General features: G+C 35.6%; 1 protein-coding gene, 1 long non-coding RNA gene, 1 other non-coding gene and 1 pseudogene across 3 annotated transcripts; 2 read left to right on the forward strand and 2 right to left on the reverse strand.

The window, feature by feature from the left end:
* The window catches only part of LOC18766307, a 6367-nt pseudogene extending 3215 nt beyond the window's left edge, over positions 1 to 3152 (forward strand).
* Positions 6219 to 10612, forward strand: LOC18768131 (B3 domain-containing protein Os01g0234100). The gene is made up of 7 exons (XM_020569562.1): positions 6219 to 6682; positions 6773 to 6862; positions 7797 to 7828; positions 7947 to 8109; positions 8228 to 8434; positions 9258 to 9345; positions 9463 to 10612. Exons 1-7 carry the CDS (start codon positions 6629 to 6631, stop codon positions 10167 to 10169), a joined length of 1341 nt encoding a protein of 446 aa, XP_020425151.1. The 5' UTR covers positions 6219 to 6628; the 3' UTR covers positions 10170 to 10612.
* On the reverse strand, positions 10625 to 10696 carry TRNAT-UGU. Its single transcript has one exon. It is a non-coding gene; the product is annotated as a tRNA-Thr (tRNA).
* On the reverse strand, positions 19624 to 23750 carry LOC18768276. The gene is made up of 3 exons (XR_002273057.1): positions 23636 to 23750; positions 19823 to 19884; positions 19624 to 19692 (listed from the first exon to the last, which is right to left on the reverse strand). It is a non-coding gene; the product is annotated as an uncharacterized LOC18768276 (long non-coding RNA).

Genomic DNA, 24232 nt, shown 5'->3' on the forward strand with positions numbered 1-24232 from the left:
GTCAGAGTTGAAATCGAGAACAGGGAGGTGTCACAAGCCAAATTCGAGGTTGGGGTCATCATCGGAGTGGGGGTCGGGGTCGTCTACGGAGTCGGGGTCGGGGTCGGGGTCGTCTTCGGAGTTGGGGTCGGGGTCGGGGTCGGGGTCGTCGTCGTCATAGTCGGGGTCGGGGTCTGGGTGGTCGTCATCATAGTCGGGGTCGGGGTCGGGGTCGGGGTCGTCAAAAGAGGATCCTGATTCTGGATCGGGTTCGGGGTCAAAGTCTGCATCTGTAGGAGCGGAGCCATCTGGGCATTCAACTCAACGATGGTTGGTGGAGAATGAGAGAATGAGTTGGTGGTGCTACCTCTATGAGGGTTGAAAAAATCATCAACCCCCATAACACTAAATAAAATAATCTCTATTATAATAGGACAAAATATAATTGGTAAGTAACCAAAATTCTAATGAAATAAGGACTCGCCAACACTCCCCCTCAAGTTGGGCAAAGATATTTCGCAGGCCCAACTTGACAAGCGAGTCACAGGACACCATACTTGAGAAACACCAATTGTAGAGAAGATCTTTTAGTCAACCACGAGTGAAACAAGTGACAAACTAAAACAAAGTTCACAGCGGAAACACAAGAGCAAACCCTAAAAAATAGGGCACATAGCAAAACACAGAAACCCTGTGAGCACTGGTGTAGATAAGGCAGAACACAGAAATCCTGTGAGCACGGCAGTAGGTAAGGCAGAACACAGAAACTGTGTGAGCACAGCAATTGATAAGGCAGAACACAGAAACCCTGTGAGCACGGCAATAGGTAAGGCAGAACACCGAAACTCCATGAGCACGGCAGTGGCAACAATAAATTCTTCCATATAAACTTTAGCTAATTCACTCAGACACAACTTCTCTTCAATCTTCCTCTCCCCTTGAAGAGAAGGGGTCGTCGGAGTCAAGAAATAAGCAACATCTTCATGGAAATATGTCAAGGTAATTGAGATAGGTCAATAAACATATCCCTTTCACTCCCCCTCCCCCCCCTCTCAAGGGGGGAGAAGAGCACTTAAATTTCAAGAAGAACACAAGCACAGGTCCCTAGATCGAACCAGGCTCTGATACCATGCTGAAATATTAAAACTATGAGAGAATATTTGTTTGTGGGAATTTTCTGTGTATTCTTCTCCTTGTAGGAGGTCATATTTATAATACAACGAAACCTGAATGTGAAGTAAATAATAAATTCCTAAATCTATTTGCAGTAGGAAATCAGGAATTAAAGTAAATCAATTACAATTATAATAGGAATTCTTGGTGTGTAAGGAAAGTAAGTCAATATCCACAAGTCACGCCAACAAATGATACCTTCTTTCTTGATATGTTTGTGTGGATTCTTTGTTAATATCTTTAAATGATTTGATTGCAAGTGCAATCCTTTGTTAATATCTTGAAATTGTTTGACTGTAACTTGCAAGTGCCGCTGTGAAACATTGAGTTAAACTTGAATTCGAAGAAGAAATTCAATGCCTAAAAAAAACTTGGTCATCGCTCTGCACACCAAATCTTGTGAATCAAATATGTTCTCAATGTAATGCATAAATAGAAGATGCTAGGCAGGCCATTGTGATGGTTATGATGTCGATAATTTTTATCCTGCGATTTGAAGAAAAAGGTAGGAATAATTTGGTTCATTGTAGATTTTTTCAGCTTGTCAATATTTTTCTTGACTTCAGGAGGGTTTTCCCTTGAATGGAGATTAAAGATAAAGGATAAGATTGATTCTCCGTAGTGAAGATTTCCTAGTGCCTCTTGAATGGAGATCTTGCATAGGTGCTGTGGAGCATAGATTATAGACATTTACTGCTTTTAGATGCTACTTCTGAATATGCAGATGAACCACTTACTTCTTTTTCTGCCTACTTGTTTAGGTTTATATTATTAGATCAAATGGTTTAGATGAAGCGGATTGCGCTGTTGGCCTCACGAGGTTAGATGCTGGCATTAAGCAGATGGATACTGGTAAGTTGTTTAAAATTCACCAAGTTATTTTGCTTAATGGTTTGACAGTTATAACTCTTGCTTTCTTTGATCTCCCTGTATCATTTCTGTAATTTATAATTATATCACGCAGGACACATTATTTCATGTGTAAGGGAAGAAAGTGGGAATTTGGAACCTATTCCAGAGGACTATGCAATAGCCTTTAATACAAAATCTCGTCCACTATCAGACCAGTCTGAAAATGATAGTGAAGATCTTGGTTTTGAAGTTCTGGATGGACTTAGACTTTCAGAGTCTGTTGTCCCATTCAAAGAAATGTACCGTATGGATAACTTCAACGTCTTGGTCAATGGTTTAAACATAAATTCCGAGTTTTCGAAATACGTTCTGAACAAGTATTACGAGCTTTGCTGCAGTCAAAACTCATTCCTTCATGAACATCTTCTTGAGGGTCTGAACTGCAAACTGATAGTTGGAGTAACTTCTGAGACAATCAACATTGCAGATGCCATCAGGGCCTGCAAGATTACAACCTCAGAAGGTTACTTTTCCACTTGGAATAAGACTTTGATAGCCTTTGAGGGTTTAGGCATGAATGTCGGGTTCCTGCGTGCTCGGCTTGACCAGCTGGCAATTCTTGCTTCAAAATCAAAAGGATTTAAGGAGGCTAGACTTGAAGAGCTTAGAGGCAAAGCTTTTGGAAGTAAAAGAGACCATAAGTAGGCTTGACTCTGAGATTGAAATATGAGTTCAGAGAAGCTTGAACTTTTGTTCCAAGAAGTGGCCAAGGCCCCTTGGTGGTCAGAACGAGAACTTTGCTCAAGCTACATGAGGAAGAAGAGGCCTATCTCATGATCATTCAGCTTTTTGGTGGTTTGGAGGTCAAGGCACACAGTTGACCATCTTTTGTATAGAATTATGTCCATTGTAGGGAGGAATATTGTAGCTATTTCTGGTTCTCTCTATAATTATCCAACGCACAAATGACTGATTGATCTGGCCTTGGGGTTGCATTTTCCTCTATCATAAGTTTCAATATCTAGCCATATCCTGCTTACAAAAAAACGAAAAGACCTGTCCAAAACACTTGAATAATGAGATGCGCTCATAATTTGTGCCGAAGACCATTTTCGGACGTAAGAATAAATTCAAAGTTCCAAGTTTCATGAATGTTTGCCATGAAACTCCAAGTATGAAATCATAACTAGAGGTAACTATATGCTATGGTGTGTGTGGAAGTTATTGCAAGTTACAATATGATAATAATGGTGATTGTGGTAAATGGTTGTTTAGTTATCATATTACATTTATCCACTTTTAATTATGAATATATATATATATATAGTTCCCTTTTATTAAGGGATCTCTTTTTGAGAAGGAGAATTCATTCATAGAACTAAAGACGTATAAAGAACAACATGATACAATGGCCTCGTTAAAACTTTCCTAGGACAACCTCATGGTACAAAGCCTAGGGGAGAAAAGAGTACCGCACATATTATGGACTAACAAGAGAATCCGATTCAAGTCACTTTGGACCATTACAATAATAGAACAAATCAAAAATGAAAACTAACATAGACCTCTGACGAAAACCTCAACTATAGACCAACACATTAGACCCACATGAGAGGACTACAGAATATCCCAACTGTCAAAAGAAGCCTTATATGAGCAAAATCATAGTCCTTTGACACCCATACAAACTACAAGGTATACTATAACAAAAACCAAGAGAGAACATGCAGGAGGAACACATAAACAACAGTAAAAGGACCCCTGAGAAGCACTCTACTTCAACTCATAATCGGACAAAGAAAACCTCATATGACAAGCATAGTTCTTTGGTCGGCACATAGTAGAGAAGAGCATCACATCCCAACAACTACCACCAGTGTCCTTGCTGCCGCCGTCATTGAAACAGAGACAAAACATCAGCCACCAGGTATCATAACCCTCCCAAGGAGAGACATAATCCAACGTCACTACTGTCGCCGTCGTCTAGACAAAGATAACACCAGCCACCTAGAACATTGCAAAAACAATCAAACAAAATAAACAGACCAACAAACCTATATCCAAATAGATCTAGACTATCTAAGGAGGGGAAGGGGAGGAGAAGATGGGATAAGAGGAAGGGAAAAGATGGGAGAAAAAGAAGGGGAGATGAGGAGAGGAAGGTGAAGATGGGCGGAGGGGAGAAGGGGCAGTGGCCACCTCCCCCCTTAGCTTCCTTGCGGTTGGTTGTAGGCAAGGAGAAAGGAGACCAAAGTGCGGCTATGGTTTTTTTAGAGAAGATCGAAAAAAATTATTAAGGGATCTCTTAAATAATTTTATTTGAGGGACGCACTTTAGGGTATCCTACGAATTTTTTTTCAATGATCCAAACCATCTATTTTTTAGGTTTTCATTTATAGATCATCCTTGCAAAAAATTAGACAAATAAGAAACCGTTTAGACATCTAATTTGTCCTACAAAATCAATGAACACCGTGTTTCAAGAAAGTACTAAAATTTTAATAATTTAATTGAGTGATCAAATGATATCGGATTCAAGTGATTTTTTATAGAGATGATCTTTAAATGAATATCTACAAAATAAACAGTTTGGATTAGTGAAATATAGTGTGGAGTAGGCCCTACAAGGGTGTCTCTCAAATAATTGAGGAATTCGTCAATAGAAACTTTCTGTATATATATATATATACATAAATCATGGGATACAAATATCAATTATGATTGGAATAGTAATTTTTTTTTTATATAAAAATTATTTATTTATTGTAACATTAGAAACGTAAATATCACTACATGAAACATGCTAAAAAAGGTGATGAGATAATTGGAAATATATATATATATATATATATTATATAACCACACTAAGTATTGGTGAAGAAAAATATCACTAGACTAGTTGAGGAAAAAAAAACCTCTAATGTATAAATAAAAAAATTAAAAAAAAAGGGAAAAGAAATATCAGTAAACTAACAAATTAACGATGATGGTAATATGTCTCTACAATTATAAAGCCATGTCAAAAGGCGAAAGCAGTTGGGGTCACATGCTTCACAGGAACAAAAATAAAAAAAAAATAAGAAGAAGGAAAAAAACGCAACTAAAAAAAAGAATAGTTGATTTGAAATTTACATTCAGATTTCACAAGGATAGTTTTGTAGATTGAAAAAAGCAACAAAACAAATATAAAATTAGCTCAAAAAACTCTACCCATCATGCAATTCCTTTGAGCATCTTCATTGCTCCATAGTTACATCTCTTTTACACTTATGGGAGATATAAATGTCATTTTTTTCTTCAATGTCATAGATGTAAATCAGAGATGTAAAAAGGACATGAAAGGAAATGATTTTATATCAAGTTGAAGCAAAATGATATTTCTGGTATTTCGGTAGTTATCTCACCTTTTATATGTTTAGAGCCTCTCACTTTTGCATTATCTCTTTTTTTTTTTTTTTTTTCAGCATGTGGGGCCCAGCAAATGAGGATGTAATATCAGATGTAAATATCCATATTTTTTTACATTTTATGGCCAAATGCAATATTTGTATTCATTTACATAATTACATTCCACCATTAGAGCAACTTCCGACAACTTTGGTATAAATGTCTTTTACATCTTCCTTTTCACCTTTGCAATGAAGATGCTCTTACAGTTTCTTACTTTACTTTCAACTTTTTCGGAAATCTCCTCTTCTTCTCTACCTTTCGAGTCCAGTTCGGTATCCTAGAAACTAGAAGGTAATCCCCCTTTTCTTTTTTGGTTTTTTATACTTTTGTATGATGCATTGTGGTTCAATATTGAGTCATAATATTCTTTGATTCTTGAAGCATAATGTCGTCAATTACTAGCTAATTTGATATTGACATCAATTGACAACAAAAGAGTGCGTTGCCAACTTTGAGAAATATCCTCCCTTCTCGTTCTTTTTCTCAATCTCATCCTCACTCTCATTTTTTTATATACTTTAGCATAAAAAATAAAAAATAAAAAACTAAATTTGAGCTATATTTGTATGTTCTTCTTCTAAGATACATTTGATTATAAATGCTATGTAACATGTTTGAAATGAGTGATCAAGGGATTGATGTGTAGTGCTACCCACACGTTAATTTCTTTGTGTTAGAAGTTTCAGTCTCGAATCATTGCGCACATTTGCTCTGCAAAATTATTTGGTTGTCTTTCCTTAATCATGCCTCTCTTACTCTTTTTTTTTTTTTTTTGAATTGAGCATGTATCGTACTCTTAACAAGGTCCATGCATCATACATGTCACGACGGAAATTTATAAACATAATAAAAGAAGACTTGCCCATGCTGAGAAGCTAGGATTAAAAGTAGTGAGAGAATTACTGAAGGGTGATAAAATTATTTTTAATCCGCATTGTCAAATACCCAAAGAGCCCCTATTGTTTTTGAAAATTGGCTCCATTTCAGGCAAGCTTCTAGGCCCTTGAGGGTCTGACAGAAATACAAAATTTAAATCGAACGGTCTTTTCATCTTCCGTTCCCTTTCTCGTCATACATGTCTGACCCCACAAAAAAAAAAAAAAAAGTCTCTCTGTATTTTACGACTTTTGACTCTTCACTCTTGACCTCCAGAACCACAAGGTGAGAGAGCAAAATGGCTGTTCTTCAAGACCGGAAACAGAGCTCCTCTGACCTACCACCACCCAAGGCCCGCTCTTTCTCTCTCTCTCTAAGATATGTTTATGGTTTTGCTTGCAAACTGAGTATGTGATTGTTTTGTTTATAAATGATTTTGCAGAGTAATAGGCGACGACCACCAAGGAACAAGGAAAATATGTTTAGGAAGAAATCTTCATCTCTCACTCAGTCACAGACGACCAAAAGCATTGTGAGAAACACTATGCTCTGTTCTCTTTTTCTTTCTTTCTCTCTTTCCCCACAATTCATGGGCTCTATTTATTCATCTTTCTATGTTGAACTCTACGTATCTTTAATCTTTTCAAGTTGTAAGCTTTCTGAAATGGGTTTTTGCTAGAAATGATTTAGAACAAAAAGTCTTGGACAATTTCATAAATATGAGCTTTTAAAGCAACTACAGACTTCCTGAAGAGGACAAGTTTTCACTTGTGTTCGTCGTCTGCAATTTTGATGATTCAAATGAAAAGAAAAAAAATTAGGAAAATGGTTTCATGTTTCAAACCACTGGACCCAAAAGCTTAACCCAAAATCCCTCATGGGCTGAGCTATATTTTTCTTATTTATTTCTATATATTTTCTTCAAAACTGGGTGTGCTGTAGCCCAGCCCAATATGGAAAAACATTGTGCTTACTTTGTAAAAAGAAGAAATGCTATGACCCCCCAAAAAAAAAGCATGGGGCCCATCACTAATTAGGCATTGAAAGGAGGACAATGCAAATGGTAAATGAGGGGGTTTACACTGGAATACACTTGTCAAGTTTCAGCATTTTTGTCATTTTAGTGTGTCAGAAATCACATCAAAACTAGAAATTACGTGCTCTATAAGGTTATGGAAAGCAATGATAGCTTGCATGTGTTGGGTTCGACATTAAGTGCTGTAAATTGTAAAAGATGCTTTTAGATGCAAGTGAAGTGAGTTCTCTGTTGTCTTCTTCAGTAAAGCTTTTCTTTCCTTCTTCTCAGTTATGTAAAACTGTAGAAACATGATTTCATAACTTTTTGTTGTATTTTGAATTGGTGACCAATTTAGCTTCTTTACTTGTTTGCAACTATCTCTTCTCTTCTCTGTCAGTAGATTCAAACCCTAAATTAACTGAAAAATCTTTTAAATTCTTGAATACAGGTAGTCAGTGCTAATCCAATGATGCCTGAAAGGTCAGTCTGTAATATATTTAATTTACTTTTAATCTGTTTATTTTTTTAACTTTTAGTATAATTGTTTGATATAATTAGAAAGTGACACTGGACCCTCCCTCAATCTTTTTACCAATAGTCATAAACGAAAGAGAGCCACAGTGGAAAGCATATATGATACTTCCCAAGCTCAGTCTTCTGTTCTGGAAAGAGCACAGGAGGTTGAAGTAAGCCTAGATCCTAAGTTCCCTAGCCTACTCAAAGTTATGCTTCCATCACATGTTACTGGGGGATTCTGGCTGGTAAAACTCACTCACTCTCTTCACAATTTGTACACTTATCTCAAGGCGTTTGAAATCACATTTATTACCCTTCACTATTAAGACGATATATTTATATGCACTCATTTTGGTTTTGCAGGGTCTTCCTAAGAAATTCTGCTGTGAGCATTTGCCAAAACAGGATATAATGATTGCTCTGGAAGATGAAAATGGGGAGGTATTCGAAACAAAATATCTGGCGGATAAGGTGGGACTGAGTGGTGGATGGAGAGGGTTTTCAATTGCTCACAAGCTACTGGAAGGAGATGTTATAGTTTTCCATCTAGTCACTCCTTCCAAATTTAAGGTAACTGATACCTTCTTGAAATTTTTGTGTGGATCCCTTGTTAGTATCTTGAAATTGTTTGGCTGAGAAGTGCCATTGTGTAACATTTAGTTAAACTTGGTGAATTCGTTGAAGAATTCAAATTTTTGGTCATTGCTTGCCTTGCAAGAGAAATCTTGTAAGTCAAGGTGATGTCAATGTGACATATGAAGATAGATGCTAGGAAGGCCATTATGACTGTCAAGATGACGAGCAGGGGCAGAGCTAGGATTTTAAGTGTGTGGCAGGGAACATATAAAACATAAATTCAAAGAAAAGAAACGTTACCAATGTACTAAAAAAATAAAAGGCACGACATAATTGAGTACTCAATCATGTACTAAAATGGGGTAGTCGTTTTTTTTATATCTTGAACATTTCTATGATTGAATCTATATATGCATGTATTAAATATTGAATGTATAATAAAACAAAGTCAATAAATGACTACAAGATAACTTCATCTTACTTGTAAAAAGATAAAAATCATGAGGCAAGACAATAATAAAAGGATGAATTGAAGCCCATGTATAGAATTTTAGAAAATATTGCAGGGGGCTAGGGCCACGTCAGGCCTTAGAGTGGCTCTTGATGATGAGAATGTTTATCCTGCAGTTTGGAGAAAAATGGTATGAACAATTTGGCTCATTGTAGATTTTTTAAGTTTGTCATAATTTATGCTTAGCTGTAGATAAAGGATAAGAGTGACTTTTCTTAGGATAAGATTACAGACATTTTAGTGCTTTAATATGCTACTCCTAAATGCACGCTAACCACTCAATTCTTTTGCTGCCTACTTGTTTAGGTGTATATTGTGAGATCAAATGGATTAGATGAACTTGATGGCGCTCTTGGCCTTATGAGATTAGATGCTTGCAAAAAAATGGACACTGGTAAGTTGTCTCAAAATTCACAAAGTTATTTCGCCAAGTGGCTTGACAGTCATTCTTCTTACTTTCTTCAAGGCAAAGCGCGCATTATGAATTTAGTCTAAGTCTTAAATCATGCAGGAGACACTGCTGCATGTGAAAGGGAAGAAAGTGAGACTTTGGAACCCATTTCAGAGGACAATGCAATAGCCTTTAATACAAAATCTTGTCCAATATTAGACCACTCTGAAAGTGAAAGTGAAGATGATGTTGGTTTTGAAGTTCTGGATGGACTTAGACTTTCAGAATCTGTTGTCACATTCGAAGAAGTGAAATGCATGGATGACTTCAACGTTCTGGTCAATGGTTTAATCATAAATTCTGAGTTTTCGAAATACATTTTGAACAAGTATTATGAGCTTTGTTGCAGTCAAAACTCTTTCCTTCATGAACATCTTCTTGATGGTCTGAACTGTAAACTCGTAGCTGGAGTAATTTCTGAGACCGTAAACATTGCAGATGCCATCAGGGCGTGCAATATTACAACCCCAGAAGGTAATTTTTCCACCTGGGATCAGACTTTGAAAGCCTTTCAGGGTTTAGGCATGAACATCGGATTCCTTCTAGCCCGGCTAGACCAGCTTGTAAGTCTTGCTTCAAAATCAAAAAGATTTAAAGAGGCTAGACTTGAAAAGGACCAGGCAGAAGAAGAGATGAGGTGCTTGGAGGCAAAGCTTTTCGAAGTAAAAGAGGCTGTAAATAGGCTTGAATCTGAGATTGAGATGCTAAATACAAGTTCAGAGAACCCTGAGCTTGTGTTCCAAGAGGTGGCTAAATCCTCTTGGTGATGAAAAACTTAAAGCCGGCTGCTTGGTTCTTTTTGGGGTATAACTCAAGCTTTATAGTTCTGAACCAGAAATGTGCCGAAGCTACACTGTGAAGAAACATTTTGTGCCATGATCTTTGGGCTCTTTTTGTGGGGTTACAAGGACATCAATTGGCAATATTTTGTATAGGAGATGATGTACTGTTAGTATAGATTGCTGATCATCGGAGGTCTCAGTACCTACCAAGTAGGGAGGAAAATTGTAGCTTCTGGTTCTCTCTTTTGTAGTTTCCAGCTAACATTGGAGGATATGATATGATATAAGAACTAATTGCCAAATCTCCTTCTCTGCTACAGAAAAACACACACCACAAGAGGTTTATGTCAATTCCAATCTTTAAAATTTGTATCTAAAGACGGTCTTCGTTTTGGTAATCGACAACTTGTAAAAAGTAGATAAAAAACATATGAATTATTTGCCCCCATGCAGGATCGAACTGCAGACCTTCAGTTTACAAGACTGACGCTCTACCACTGAGCTATAAGGGCATTTGTGACTTTACTTATGAAATGTGCTTATTTACTGGTTTGAAACAGATTCCACCTCATTATAATTTATAACATTACTTTTTTCTTTTTGAGATTACCCAATACTTTTATCTATAGCTTCCCACTGAAATTCAAACCTGGTCGTGAATCCCTAGTCGTCTGTGCAATTATCTCTATCATTAGTTCAGGTTAACATATCAAATATATTCTATAAAAAAATTTTAAAAATTTTGCAAAAAAAGAAAATATAAATATAAAAATAAAGCTAAAAATCAAATATAGTAACATAATTATACTTTACTTTCAAATGGTTGACTCTCAGTTTTTTCAAACACACGGATTTGATGCAAGGAACTTGTAACTCAAGTCGCGTTAAGAGTATTTACCAACTCTCAATATCTCGTGTATAATTAAAAAAAACACATACAATGCTCTAATCTCAATTAGTGTATCAATTTCAAAGTACTATTTGTTGGAGGACAATCATAAAATAATAAAATAACATATAATAAAATACAGGACACCTATATATAATTACAGTCCCGATCTCTTGAACCACAGGAGTCCAAGAGATTGTGGTCACCTACTGTTGGATATTAATCCAATGGTTTAAAAATTTTCTTAAAAGGAGTGCAAGAGTGAGTGAACCATTGAATTTACATCCAACGGTGAGTGACCACAAATCTCTTGGACCCCTGTAGTCCAAGAGATCATGACTATATATAATTAATAATTAAATATACAACAATTGTACAACACAAATTAACTATTTTTAAATAGAATTTTAACAAGTTAATTAAAAGAAGTTAGTTTGGCTGATTTAACAATACTACCCTTATTAATTTTAATGCAAAATTGGACGCAGTAGAGGGTGACATTGATGTGTAGAACAAGAAAATGAGGATGATATCGATCGAATTTGAGGAATGGGGACTAATATGATGTTTTCGGAATATATGGACCAAGTATATTAAAAGCAGTAATTATCACAATGTTAGATGGCTACTTGGTGTATTGGGTCTAGAGTTTGAACCCCATATACTTGGTGTGTGGGTTTCTTGGGGCAAGTCATCTGTGTGGGGGTGCCACTTCTCTTGGTGCGTGCGTATTAATTCTTTATTATATAAAGAAAGAAAAATTACAACACAAAATCATGAGGGCAACCAACATCTAAGGAATTGAAAACCTAACAAATTATCATTACATTTATATTTTCATTCATGTATTCATGTATTGTTGTAACTTGTGGACAAGGACTAAAATATCAATAATATCGATGAAATATCGAGGATATTATCATTTTTTTTGAGTCTATGATATTTTGGAACATATTCATACACATATCACATAAGTATTGATAATAGGGAGATTCACTATTATACCCAATATGGGGGCCAAAATTATAAAAATACCCTATATAAAATGGACTTTAGAAACACACCCAAAGCCCATTTACAACATAACAAAAAAGCTTTTAACTTCTTATAAATTACAAAACTGCCATCAATTTCTTAAAACAAGCCCAACCCCAAAATCTCATAAAAATACCCAAAGCACTCAATAGGGCATCAAAGTAATTTAATAATTAATATTAAATTCAATAAGGCCAGCTATCATTTTTTGGGTTTTTTTTGGGTTTGTTTATAGGAATTCAATTGTGTAGGGTTTATTTATAATATTAGTGCTAGAAATGGGTATATCACTAAATATCTCTTGATAATATCAACGATAATATCGATAAATATTGATGTCAATAATTTCTTTCACACTTCAGCAACATTTAGCTAAAATATCGCTAAAATATCGAGATGATGAAGACAGTGAAAAATTTGATGAGTTATTTACACTAACACCCCCTGAGGTTTCTTGTGTTCTCATAAAACTCCCTCAGGTCTCAAAAATCACACGAACACCCTCCTGAGGTTTCAGTTTGTTTTCATAAAACCCATTTTCGTTGATTGTTTATCTAAAAATTGATGATTTCATTGAAAAAAAATTATACAAATGACAATATTAGCCTCAATGAAGTATATACAATCTAATCTCAAAAGCCAATTTTGTGATTTTGAGATTTTTTTTGGTATAAAACCATCAATCTTTGGATGAAAAATCAATAAAATGAAGTTTTGTGAAAACAATTTAAAATCTCAGGGGCTGTTCTTATAATTTCTAAAATCTCAAAGACTTTCAAAAACCTTAGGAGATGTTAGTGTAAATAACTCAACTTTGAACCTTATAAGAACTCTATGTAGTACTAAGTTACTCATTTATCTCACCATGCAATGTATAAAGTGTAAAATATTGTAGTAAATCATTATAAATAAATGATTATGTATCCTACATATTTTCTACACTCGCAGTGTTTGTCAGCTCGCTATATAATCAACTTAAATCAGTTAAACTCATCATGCAATGCATTTCCTTCCATTTTTTGTGTGACAAAGTAATAGATAATTGACTAAATAAATATCATCCAAAGTTCCAAGAAAAATTTCCAAGTTTTCTTACAATTTCGGTGGTTTTTGTTCAATTTTGTTCAATATCTATAATATCTTAATATTTTCATTGAAATTTTTGTATTTTTAGACTCCCAATATTTCCAAAACCATCGATATTTTAGATTTTAATTATTACTTACCAGAAAATAACGTGTTTGCCTTTTTTCTTTTTAAAATTTTTGTTGTTACAAAAAATAAAATGAAACAAAAGTAAAAGTAATCCCACACCCTGAAGAGAAATTAAAGCCCCGCAAATCAACACAACCAGAAACATCTTTGGGCCAATAATTTGTGTGATCGTTATATATACGATATTTATAATATTCATATATGTGATATACACGTAATAAAAAATTTTGGGGCCCTCAAAAATTGAACTTCCTGTGCAGTGACACCACTTGCACATTCTCAGAGACCGCTCCTAAATACAACCATACCAAAAACTATAATAAAAATACTAATATAGGCTATTACTGTGGTTAACCTTTTCTTTGCCGTACCCTGGTTAACCTTAGCCATAATAAAATAACGATGGAAAGACGGGCCATTTTTTTTCTTGTTTTCTTCGTCTATCTTTTCGACGAAGGACCATAGGTCAATCGTATCCCCGTTCTTAAGTTTACTCCTTTTCACAACTTTATCCCAACCATGTTCAAAAGAATACGTCCCATTGTCGTACTTTACCAAATTTAGCATTTGCAAATATACCTCCTCGGGCTCAGGGCCCCGTCCGAAAAACCGAACTACCATTTTGTGTTTAGCATTCAGTGTTTCTTTCTCTTCTGGATGGAGAATATCGGCGTCAAGTCTCTTCCCCGGCATCTGTATATGGCCGTCGGAAGTCAATGACAGTCGGTCGACGAACGCTCCATCGGAACCGTCAAAGTTATGAATTACCTCCTTTATATTTTCAGGTAATGCCGAGTCCATCTCTTGAAGCTTTGATATTGACCTTGTGAGATTGAGAGATCAGTGGGAAAGCTAGGTTTTGCACCCTGCTGGATCCATCAGCTTATATATATATATTATACATTAGGAAATTAACTTGGATTCCAAGAACTTTCAATACATGAATTTGGAAAGATTGGCAAGCGTGCTAGCCTATAATTTAATTGCACGGACATGTTCCAGCATGCTATAGCCTTAATTGCACGGCATGCATATATATTTAGAGGTTGTGCATCTTCCCGTATTTTGTGAGATGGCTTGTCGAATGTAGTATAGAGTTTAATTTCTCTTAATTTGATTGCTCTCTCTCTCGCTCATCATGATCAGCTCCCACATATGTTTCCCTTTATTTCTCCTTTATTCTTTCTTTCTCTTCTCATAAATTATTTCATGTCAATTAGGGAATCAGTACGCTTTAATTATTTTTTGATAAGTGTTGTTCATGTAGAAACCAAATAGGGATCGTGGTATAGCTTTTAAAATTTTTTTTTTATAAAAAATATATATAAAAGAAAGAGAATAACAACGGATCAAGCGACAATGATATTTTGAATTGCCTTGCAAACAAACGAAAAGATTGATTCCACATACAATTGAGAAGAAAGAATTTATGAGAGTGAGGGAAGATAGGAGAAATAAATATCGAGGAGGAGATGGAGAAGCTGATCAACAGTGGAGAGATTGAGATAGACGTAGGCTAATGTTGATTAGTTGAGAAAAAAAAAAAAAAAAAAGCACCCATTTGGTATCCATTCAAAAAAATAAACTTAAAAATCGTGATTTTTTTAATAAAAAATGTGAGTTTTCAAATACTTATTTTTAAGATCTAAAAAAATCAAAAACCCTAAATTCTTAAATTGAAATTAACGAGAGAGAGAGGAAAAAAAAAACTATAAAACCTCACATTTTTGTTTTTTAAAATTGGCCTTTTTTGAGTTGTTTTGGGGTTGCATTTTTTAAAAATGGGCTTTGAACTCAAAAATTATTTTTGAGTTTAACAAATGAGATCCAAGTAGGATACCAAACATGCCCTTAACTCTCCTCTCTATTTCTCCTTTCTTATTCTCTCTTCATGTCACAAATATTATTTATTGTCAATTGAGAAATTAGGTTTGTTATGCCATTAACAACCCCAACAATTATCCTTATAGAGGTCATAAAAACCGGGTTAGAGGGACTTGTGGGTTTTGATGTAAAACAAAGAAAAGAAGACTTGGCTTGCTCGTCGGATCTGCATGGTTGGGTTTAACAATACCCATCTTCAATTACTACGAATTGAGGGATGGAGAGAGGGAGAGAGGGAGGGAGAGTTGGAGGGGCGGGTCGTGACTCGTGTAGACAGAGTTAGAGAATCAACTAAAATACTTTATATTCGTTTTGATCCAGCCAAACAATTTTGTTTTTTCCTTACGCATTTATACACAAAATGTTGAAAAATTCCAAAAATTACTTTTAATTGTTTGCTCTCCAAAGAGTAGGACTATAACCTTAGGCCCTGATTCGCGGGTTGGACTAGATAAGATTTTTTTCATTTAAAATGGACATGGGTCTTGACTATTGTTTGATGAGCTTAAAATGCATCATGGACTGGACGTAGTTATTGGATACCAGTCCATAATAACACCGGCTCCAGAATCCATCGATAGACATGAGTTTACAACATTAGAAAATTAGAGAATAATAATAACAATATATGTTTAAGAACAAAAAGAACAAAGAAGGATGACCAATTCTTTATTTAGATTTTATTTTCAAAAACTAAAATTTAGTCTGAAATACAACCGTACCCCAAAATAAATAAATACATAAATAAATATATATATATTAGTGGATTCTAGTTAACCTTTTTTTCCCAAATTACCCTGGTTAGCCTTAGCCATAATAAAATAACGGATAAACGCAGGCGGGCCATTTTTTCTCTCTTTTTCTTCGTCTCTCTTTTCGACGAAGGACCACAGGTCAATCGTGTCCTCATTCTTAAGTTCCATCACGCGCACAACGTCATCCCAACCTTGTTCAAACGAATACGTTCCATTTTCGTACTTGACCAAATTTAGCTTTTGCAAATGTCTATCACCATTAGACTTACATCCGAGCAACCTCACTTCCATTTTGTGTGTAGCTTTCAGTGTCTCTTTCTCTTTTGGATGGAGAATATTGGTGTCAAGTTGCTTCCCCTTCATCTGCATACGGCCGGAAGTCAAAGACAGTCGGTCGACGAACGCTCCATCGGAAAGGTCAAAATCATCAACTACCTTCTTTATATTTTTAGGTAATGCCACCATGTTTTGAAGATTTGATATTGACGTGAGATTTAGAAGATCAGTGGGAAAGCTAGGTTTTGCACACCCTGCTGGATCCATCGGCTAATATATATATATAGTAATAGTACATTAGGAAACTTGGATTCCAAGAACTTTCAATATATGAATTTGGAAAGATTGGCAAGCGTGATAGCCTATAATTTAATTGCATGGACACGTTCCAGAGCGTGCTATGGCCAAAATTAATTGCACGGGCATGCATATCTATGTAGGATCTCGAGCCTGCATTTAGACATTGCACATTTTCCCATTTTTTACTATATTAATTTGAGCCATTCTAGTAATCTAAAGGGTGATTTTATTGGCACTCCAAAATTTGCTCTTTTCGTCTCACATTCTTTTTACACTCCACTGAATTTTAGAAAAATTTAAAATTACTCACTACACTTTATTTTTCTTCCTAAATTGTCCTCATGAACCCCATTCCTTAACTTACTTGTGTAAATCCCATTAAAATTGTTATCTTATTTCAATGATAGCCCACTAAATTTGTTTCTTTTTTTGAGTGATTGTCTAAAGAATTTGTTTCTGTTTTTGAGTGGCTGTCCACGGAATGTGTTTCCGTTTTTCAGTGGTAGTCCATCGAATCTATTTCAGTTTTTAGTGGTAGTCCACTGAATTTGTTTTCGTTTTTCAGGGGTAGTCTACTAAATTCATTTCTTGTTTTAGTGATCATATACCATATTCGTTACTGAGTTTGTACTTAATATTGTTAATATCGTTACCGAAAGCATATACCTTATATTTGTTCCTTCAATGGGAGTAAGATCAAAATAGCTTGCATTAAATTTGTGGTTGACAATAAGTTATTGAAAAATAAATATATTTCGATTCGTTGCCACTGAATTGTAGGTAAAAATTTAGTAATACACCACCGAACATCGTTCTATGTTACGGTGGATCTCCACCGCATCTTAAGTTAATGGCCGGTCAAACACAACAAAAATAGGTGCAATGTTTCGGTGACATCCAACCGAATTTACCTATCACATTCAGTACTGGTGTGCTGAACGCAACTAGAGACCATTATGAAATCCTAAACTTGAAAAACGCCAAAAAATAAACTCATTCCTCATTTGAAGCCTCTCTAACTTCAGTATCACCTTTCATGAAAAAATATAAGATATTTTTTTCACCAATTTATAAACCTCATTAGGGTTGTAGTAACAATAGGTTGTAGGAACAATATTAACAATATTAAGATGTGGTAATTGGTAAAATTATCTCTTACAGAAATTACTAGAATATGTTTTTCGGGTCCATTTCCTTGAAGTCTAAACTCTTAAAAACAAAGTTTACAGAAGAACCTCTGGAAGTTTACAAAGTAGACTTTCTCTACAATTGGTGCTTCTCAAGTATGGTGTTCTGTGATTCGCTTGGCAAGTTAGACATGCGAAATATCTTTGCCCCAACTTGAGGGGGAGTGTTGGTGAGTCTTACTTAGTTAGGATTTGGGTTCTTTACTATGTTAGGACTTTGGTTACTTAGAGAAAAATAAAATATGAGCGTATATTAGCATAACTGAATATTTACTACTTTATTTGACAACTTATACTTCTCCATGATTCTTCTGGCTTCTTCTGGAGTGTCCTCCATCCCCTCCTCCTTTGGTGTAGAGGTGGTGACTCCACCCCCCTTTGGTCCTTCATCCTTATTCAAAGCTATAAATGTAAAGTATACAAGTCCTATCGTAGCCTGTTATCATACAATGCTTAGTTCATAACAATTACATAATATTTATGTACTTAAAAAATAAGGACTATCTATACAAGAATAATGCTCTCTTACTGACAAGAGGAAATTTACTTGTCTACATTGCATCTCATTTCCTTATAGAAACTAGTAACGCAGAAAAAGAAGTTGATTTTAAAACACAAACACACAAATGATAGCACAAGCATACTTGATATACATTTTGGAAAAAGCAAGTCAAAATAACATCATCGATCTATTGTTCTTGCAGGAGGAGGAGAGAAATAGAAACATACCAGCACAAAGAAAACTGTAGACAGTAAAGACTAGGGGTGGTTGCGGTTCGGTAACCGCGAATTTTTACTCAAACCGCAAACCGACCGACTATTTGCGGTTTGGTGATTTTTGAAACCGCAAACCGACCGCGTTTTGCGGTTTACCGCATTGCGGTAAACCGCAAAAATGCGGTCGGTTACCGCGAATTTGCGGTTTAAAACCGCAAATTATCAAGCATTCACAAAAATATAAATTTACAACCTAAATAAATAAATACACAACCTCAATTTCTCAAGCATATATAAATTCACAATCGATTCCAATTCTCAAGCATTCACAACCTAAGAAAATTAAAGTTACAATTCCAAACATTCCAATTAAAGTTAAACTTCTCAAGCATTCCAATTCCAAATCCTTTAAATTTACAAACCAAAAGCAAAATGAATTAAAGTTACAACCAAAAAAAAAAAATCCAATTCACAGTTAATTAAAGTTACAAACTAAAAGGAAAAATGCAATACACCAATATTACAAACTCAAGTGTTGGTGGTGAGTGGATTTGAAGAACCCCTTTGTATTGTTTGAGCACAAATGCTATCTACAAATAAAACAACATAGTTTAGTACATTTTATTATAAGAAGAAGCATAAATAACATTAGCATAAATAAACTAATTACTTACAAGTTGTCATATCTTCCATTTCCTTGTAGAATTCAACCTCATCATCTGTTGGTTCCTTGTAAAAGGAAAATTCGTCCGCTCTAAGCCAATCACTAGTACACACTAATGCCTCTACCATTTTAGGATGCAAAGAGCTTCTAAAAGGATCCACAATCCTCTTGCCTAGGCTAAAAGCATTTTCACTAGCAACCGTAGAACTTGGAATTGCAAAGATATCCTTGGCAACTTGTGAAAGAATAGGATATCTTGTTTGGTTCCCTTTCCACCAATTCAAGAGAAGAGAAGGGTTTACAATTTTACTTAATTATTCATAGAGTATAGCCGTGCGGCTATACTTTGCGGTTTGCGGTAACCGCAAATTTTGAAAATCAAATACCGCAACCGCAACCGTAAATGCGGTTCGGTTCTTAATACCGCGATTGCGGTTTTATTGCGGTAAAATATCGGTTGGTTTTTGCGGTTTTTCGGTTTTTCGGTTTAAAATGCCACCCCTAGTAAAGACTTGGGTACAAAGAGTGAAAGAGCCAATGCAACTACTGTCAAAGAAACCCTTGCAATTGATCTTGGCACAGAATCCTAGCACCCAAACACGAAACGCAAACAGACTATCAAAAATCTTCAATTTGTACTAAAAGCAAGAAAAACACCCTGCATTGAAATTGCAAAATCGATAGAAGTTTGAAAGGGTAGACTAAACATAACTTACCGGCACAAGATTGGTTCCTGCCTCAATTCCATCTCTCCCAACCTTTCAAACTGTTTGTACAACTATTTTACACAATTCAAACCAGTGGTCAACACAAATGTATACATAAAACTCAAGGGTAAACTATCTGCTCTTTTTTGTATGAGCAGGAAAGCAGCAAAAGTAATTCATGTGATGCAGAAAGGTAGAAACACTGTGAAATGGATGTAAACAACCATTGTCGTCCATATATAATGTAACTCAAAATCTCAACCAGAAAATTAAAATATTATCCTAACAATTCAAAATTCTGACTCAAAATTAGCCTGCATGAAAGGCTCGTACTTGAAAAGACTTCTTGGCCTACTTTTCATATATGCATAAGAAAAACAAATTTAAAATAACAAAAATTACCCTGAGAAAATCACACTTGCTGCACATGGCAGCACGTCAGCTAGGTTTCACCCACCAAATGGTAAGTTCCCATGGATTATGGTATGGATGATTAGCTAGTTCTCTTAACTACCCGATTAACGGGTGATCACTCTTTAATTCTTTAATGTAAGAAGATTCAAGCTTTTCTAAACGGTTCCATTCTCTAGTTACAGCTTCACTGCTTCTACAAAAGCGCCTTTACCTTTCATGCCTGATTGAAATCTTTACAATGGGCCAATCATTTACAATTTCATTCTACTAACCACTAATCACCGGAGTTCCAAAGCACTGAATTGAAATCCACAATCAATTTTAAAAATCGCTAGGCGGTAGGCTGGCGCCGCCTAGGCATTTTTTTTTAATTTATAATTATTTTGTATTAATCGCGGCCTGGTGGTCGTCGTCGCGGGTGGAGGCCTGGTGGTGGTGGCCTGTCGTGAGAGAGAGCGAGAGAGAAAGAGGCAGCGTTAAAGTCGGGAAAAAAAAATATTTGTAGAAGGAACCGACCCGCCCAGGCCGCCTAACTCCCGCCTAGCCGCCTAGCCGCCTAGGTGGCCGCCTAGGCGGATTTTTCGAACACTCGACAATTTAACGTTAAAAATTGTCATAATCTAACAGAAGTTAACATGCTTTCGACAGATATTCACCAATACAATGCTATTCAGTTGCAAAAATACCTTTTATCAAAATCCAAAAACCAAAAATATAAAAACACGATTCATAAAAGAGCAAATTCTAAACAACAATGTTCAGGGATCATAAATACTAAACAGAAGAAGAAGAAGAAGAAGAAACGCAGGGAAGTGCAGCTAGCTAACCTTTTAAGAAATTGGTCTGTGCAGCGAACACAACAAGAACAGAGCGATACCTCCGAGTCCTCTGCCTCTTGTTAATTTGAAGAGCTGAGACCAAAGACTGCTTCTTTAACCTTAAAAATGACTTGGAAGAGAAGAATTGAGAGTGGGTGAAAGCTAGGGTTTGATTCTTGTAACATCTTGGAGAGTGTGGGGTTATGCAGCATAGGCTCTGGAACATAACTGAGCCAGCCATCAATATCTTTCTCCAATTTGATTACTTTACGCATACTAATTGAGAGCTGGAACCGCCATTTTAGCTTTCACCCAGTGAGTCTCTCACTTTCTCTCTCAGCCTCACAAGCAGCTATCGCTAACCTAGTTATGGCTGAATTTGTTATTGATTTGCAGAGCTTGGCCATTGTTTGTGCAGTTGGAGAGAGAGAGAGAGAGAGAGAGAGAGAGAGAGAGAGAGAGAGAGAGAGAGCACATCAATTCCATAATCTTTAATAAAACTTTACCGAGGAAAAAGAAGTGGATTTAAATCTTCAATTACTCTGATACTCTTTGAGCACACAAATAAAACTGGATGATGTATAAAAATAAATAAAAGAGCTCGAATTATACAGGGTTATTTTCCCATCTCTCAGGTGTCTAGTAATTGTAATATATTAATTGTACATGATTCACACTACATAATTAATAGTCACTGACGTTTGTAGTCATGTTGGGGTGCTTAAAAACTTTAGTGGCATCTAATAGCTAATAATAACTACGATTATTCATACCCATTGTGTTATTAGCCACTTCATCTTGTAACACAAATGTCAAGACCAAACACGAACCCATGCCATCCCCGTCTAACTAGGAGGACTATAGCCAAACCAAAAATATGGAAAAATAGTCTACATCTAGGCCAAGGAGATTCAAACCTCTCAAATGGATGTCAACTAAGTGCGCTTTTCCATTAGGCCATCACATATTTCTCACCCACATCCATCATTGCAATTATGGAATCTATGTATAAGGAATCTGATATATAATCATAAACTCTACTTATTCCAATTTTCCATCTCAATTTTTCATTAAAAACATACCTCTATTATTATTCCTTTTCTTTTTTTCTTTTTTTTTCAAATTCATGTCTTACTGCGCTATCATTTTTAGGAAGCATGTTGCTGTTGTTGTTGTTGATAATGTAGTTAAAAATGTAAAAGTAAATAATATAAATGTTTAGCAAATTATATATAATTTGAAAAATATCATAAAATAAAGCAAGACTCTGCCGAAATTTAAAGAGAAATTTTTCAATGAGAAAAATTAGTCCGACTCATTTTTAAATCCTGGATCCATGCATCAAGACTGTAATATTGTTTTCTTCAAGTGTTTGGGGCTTTCGTCGTAATCATATATCTCGCTAATGGGAGTACATATGTTAACAATGATGATATGTACGTAGGACAGAATATTATTTGAAGCCCCCCTCCCCTCTGAATAGTACAAAGTAATAATAGTAATATGTACTCACAAAAGTAAGCAATTCAACATCTTTTTTGTGATGGACAGTTTGGAGGAGTGGTTTTCAATCTTAGTGCTCAACCTTTTTTTCTTCACTGAATCTAGAAACAAAGCAAACGAAACAAGCAGAGACAAAATGACAAGTTAAGAAATTTTGGGACCCTTGTTCTTCAACTTTGTTAATGAGGGTATTTGGGATGCACACATGCAAATGGAATCTTAGAACACATTTTTTCGTTAAAAAAAATTAAGAAAATGTGCATGAATACTATCTGAAATTTTAAGCATGTACGTATTTACCATCTGAACTTTTAATTTTAATTATTAATCACCTAAACTTTATAAAGTGTAGTAATTTACCACCTTCGTATAACTCCGTTAAAATTTCCATTAAGTCAAGTCATATTATAATTATAAAAAATTAACAAATTTGAAAATAATTATTTTTTAAAAAATGAAAATCAAGCATATTATCTCTCGCCTCCCCCAACATCTTTCTCCTCCATTACCATTTTGCAATTCAAGGTGAAGTCTTACGAAAAGTGGAAGATATGCTCAAGAGTGCTAAACATACCCTAGTTCTCTAATACATTAAAACTTAGCAATTATGTCCTTTTCCTTTTTTTCTTTGTGCTAGTAAAATTAAACTTGGCAAACCTAGTTATGGCTGAAATTGTTATTGATTTGCAGAACTTGGCCCATTGTTTGTGCAGTTGGAGAGAGAGAGAGAGAGATAGAGAGAGAGAGAGAGGCAGCGTTAAAGTCAGATAAAAATATATATATATTACCCGCCTAACTCCCGCCTAGCCGCCTAGCGCCGCCTAGGCGGATTTTTCGAACAGTCGACAATTTAACGTTAAATATTGTCATAATCTAACAGAAATTAACATGCTTTTCGACAGATATTCACCAATACAAAGCTATTCAGTTGCACAAATACCTTTTATCAAAATCCAGAACCAAAAATATAAAAACACGATCTATAAAATAGCAAATTCGACAAACCCACTAAACAACAATGTTCAGGGATCATAAATACTAAACAGAAGAAGAAGAAGAAGAAAGGAGGGAAGTGCAGCTAGCTAACCTTTTAAGAAATTGGACTGTGCAGCGAACACAACAGGAACAGAGCGATACCTCCGAGTCCTCTGCCTCTTATTAATTTGAAGAGCTGAGACCAAAGACTGCTTCTTTAACCTTAAAAATGACTTAGAAGAGAAGAATTGAGAGTGGGTGAAGGCTAGGTGTTGATTCTTGTAACATCTTGGAGAGTGTGGGGTTATGCAGCATAGGCCAGAACATAACTGAGCCAGCCATCAATATCTTTCTCCAATTTGATTACTTTACGCACACTAATTGAGAGCTGGAACCGCCATTTTAGCTTTCACCCAGTGAGTCTCTCACTCTCTCTCAGCCTCACAAGCAGCTATCGCTAACCTAGTTATGGCTGAATTTGTTATTGATTTGCAGAGCTTGGCCATTGTTTGTGCAGTTGGGGAGGGGGGAAGAGAGAGAGAGAGAGGGGTTTTAGGGGGAGGGTGGGATAGGATGGATGAAACAGATAGACTTAAGACCCAACTGCAAAACCCTTAAAACAACATCCCATCACTACGTAGGTACTTGATTATACAGTATATTCCTACTGAAGAACAAGTAGCATACATCTTCACAAAAGGATTGCATG

The sequence above is a fragment of the Prunus persica genome, chromosome G8 (genome assembly GCF_000346465.2).
Source record: "Prunus persica cultivar Lovell chromosome G8, Prunus_persica_NCBIv2, whole genome shotgun sequence".
NCBI lineage: Eukaryota > Viridiplantae > Streptophyta > Magnoliopsida > Rosales > Rosaceae > Prunus > Prunus persica.

What these genes read in the sequence shown, in the direction of transcription:
- LOC18768131 (XM_020569562.1), top strand. Translation starts at nt 6,629, where the DNA reads ATGGCTGTTCTTCAAGACCGGAAACAGAGCTCCTCTGACCTACCACCA. An exon ending in AATCCAATGATGCCTGAAAG is followed by an intron (nt 7,829 to 7,946) that starts GTCAGTCTGTAA and finishes TTTTACCAATAG; the next exon opens with TCATAAACGAAAGAGAGCCA. An exon ending in TTGCAAAAAAATGGACACTG is followed by an intron (nt 9,346 to 9,462) that starts GTAAGTTGTCTC and finishes TAAATCATGCAG; the next exon opens with GAGACACTGCTGCATGTGAA.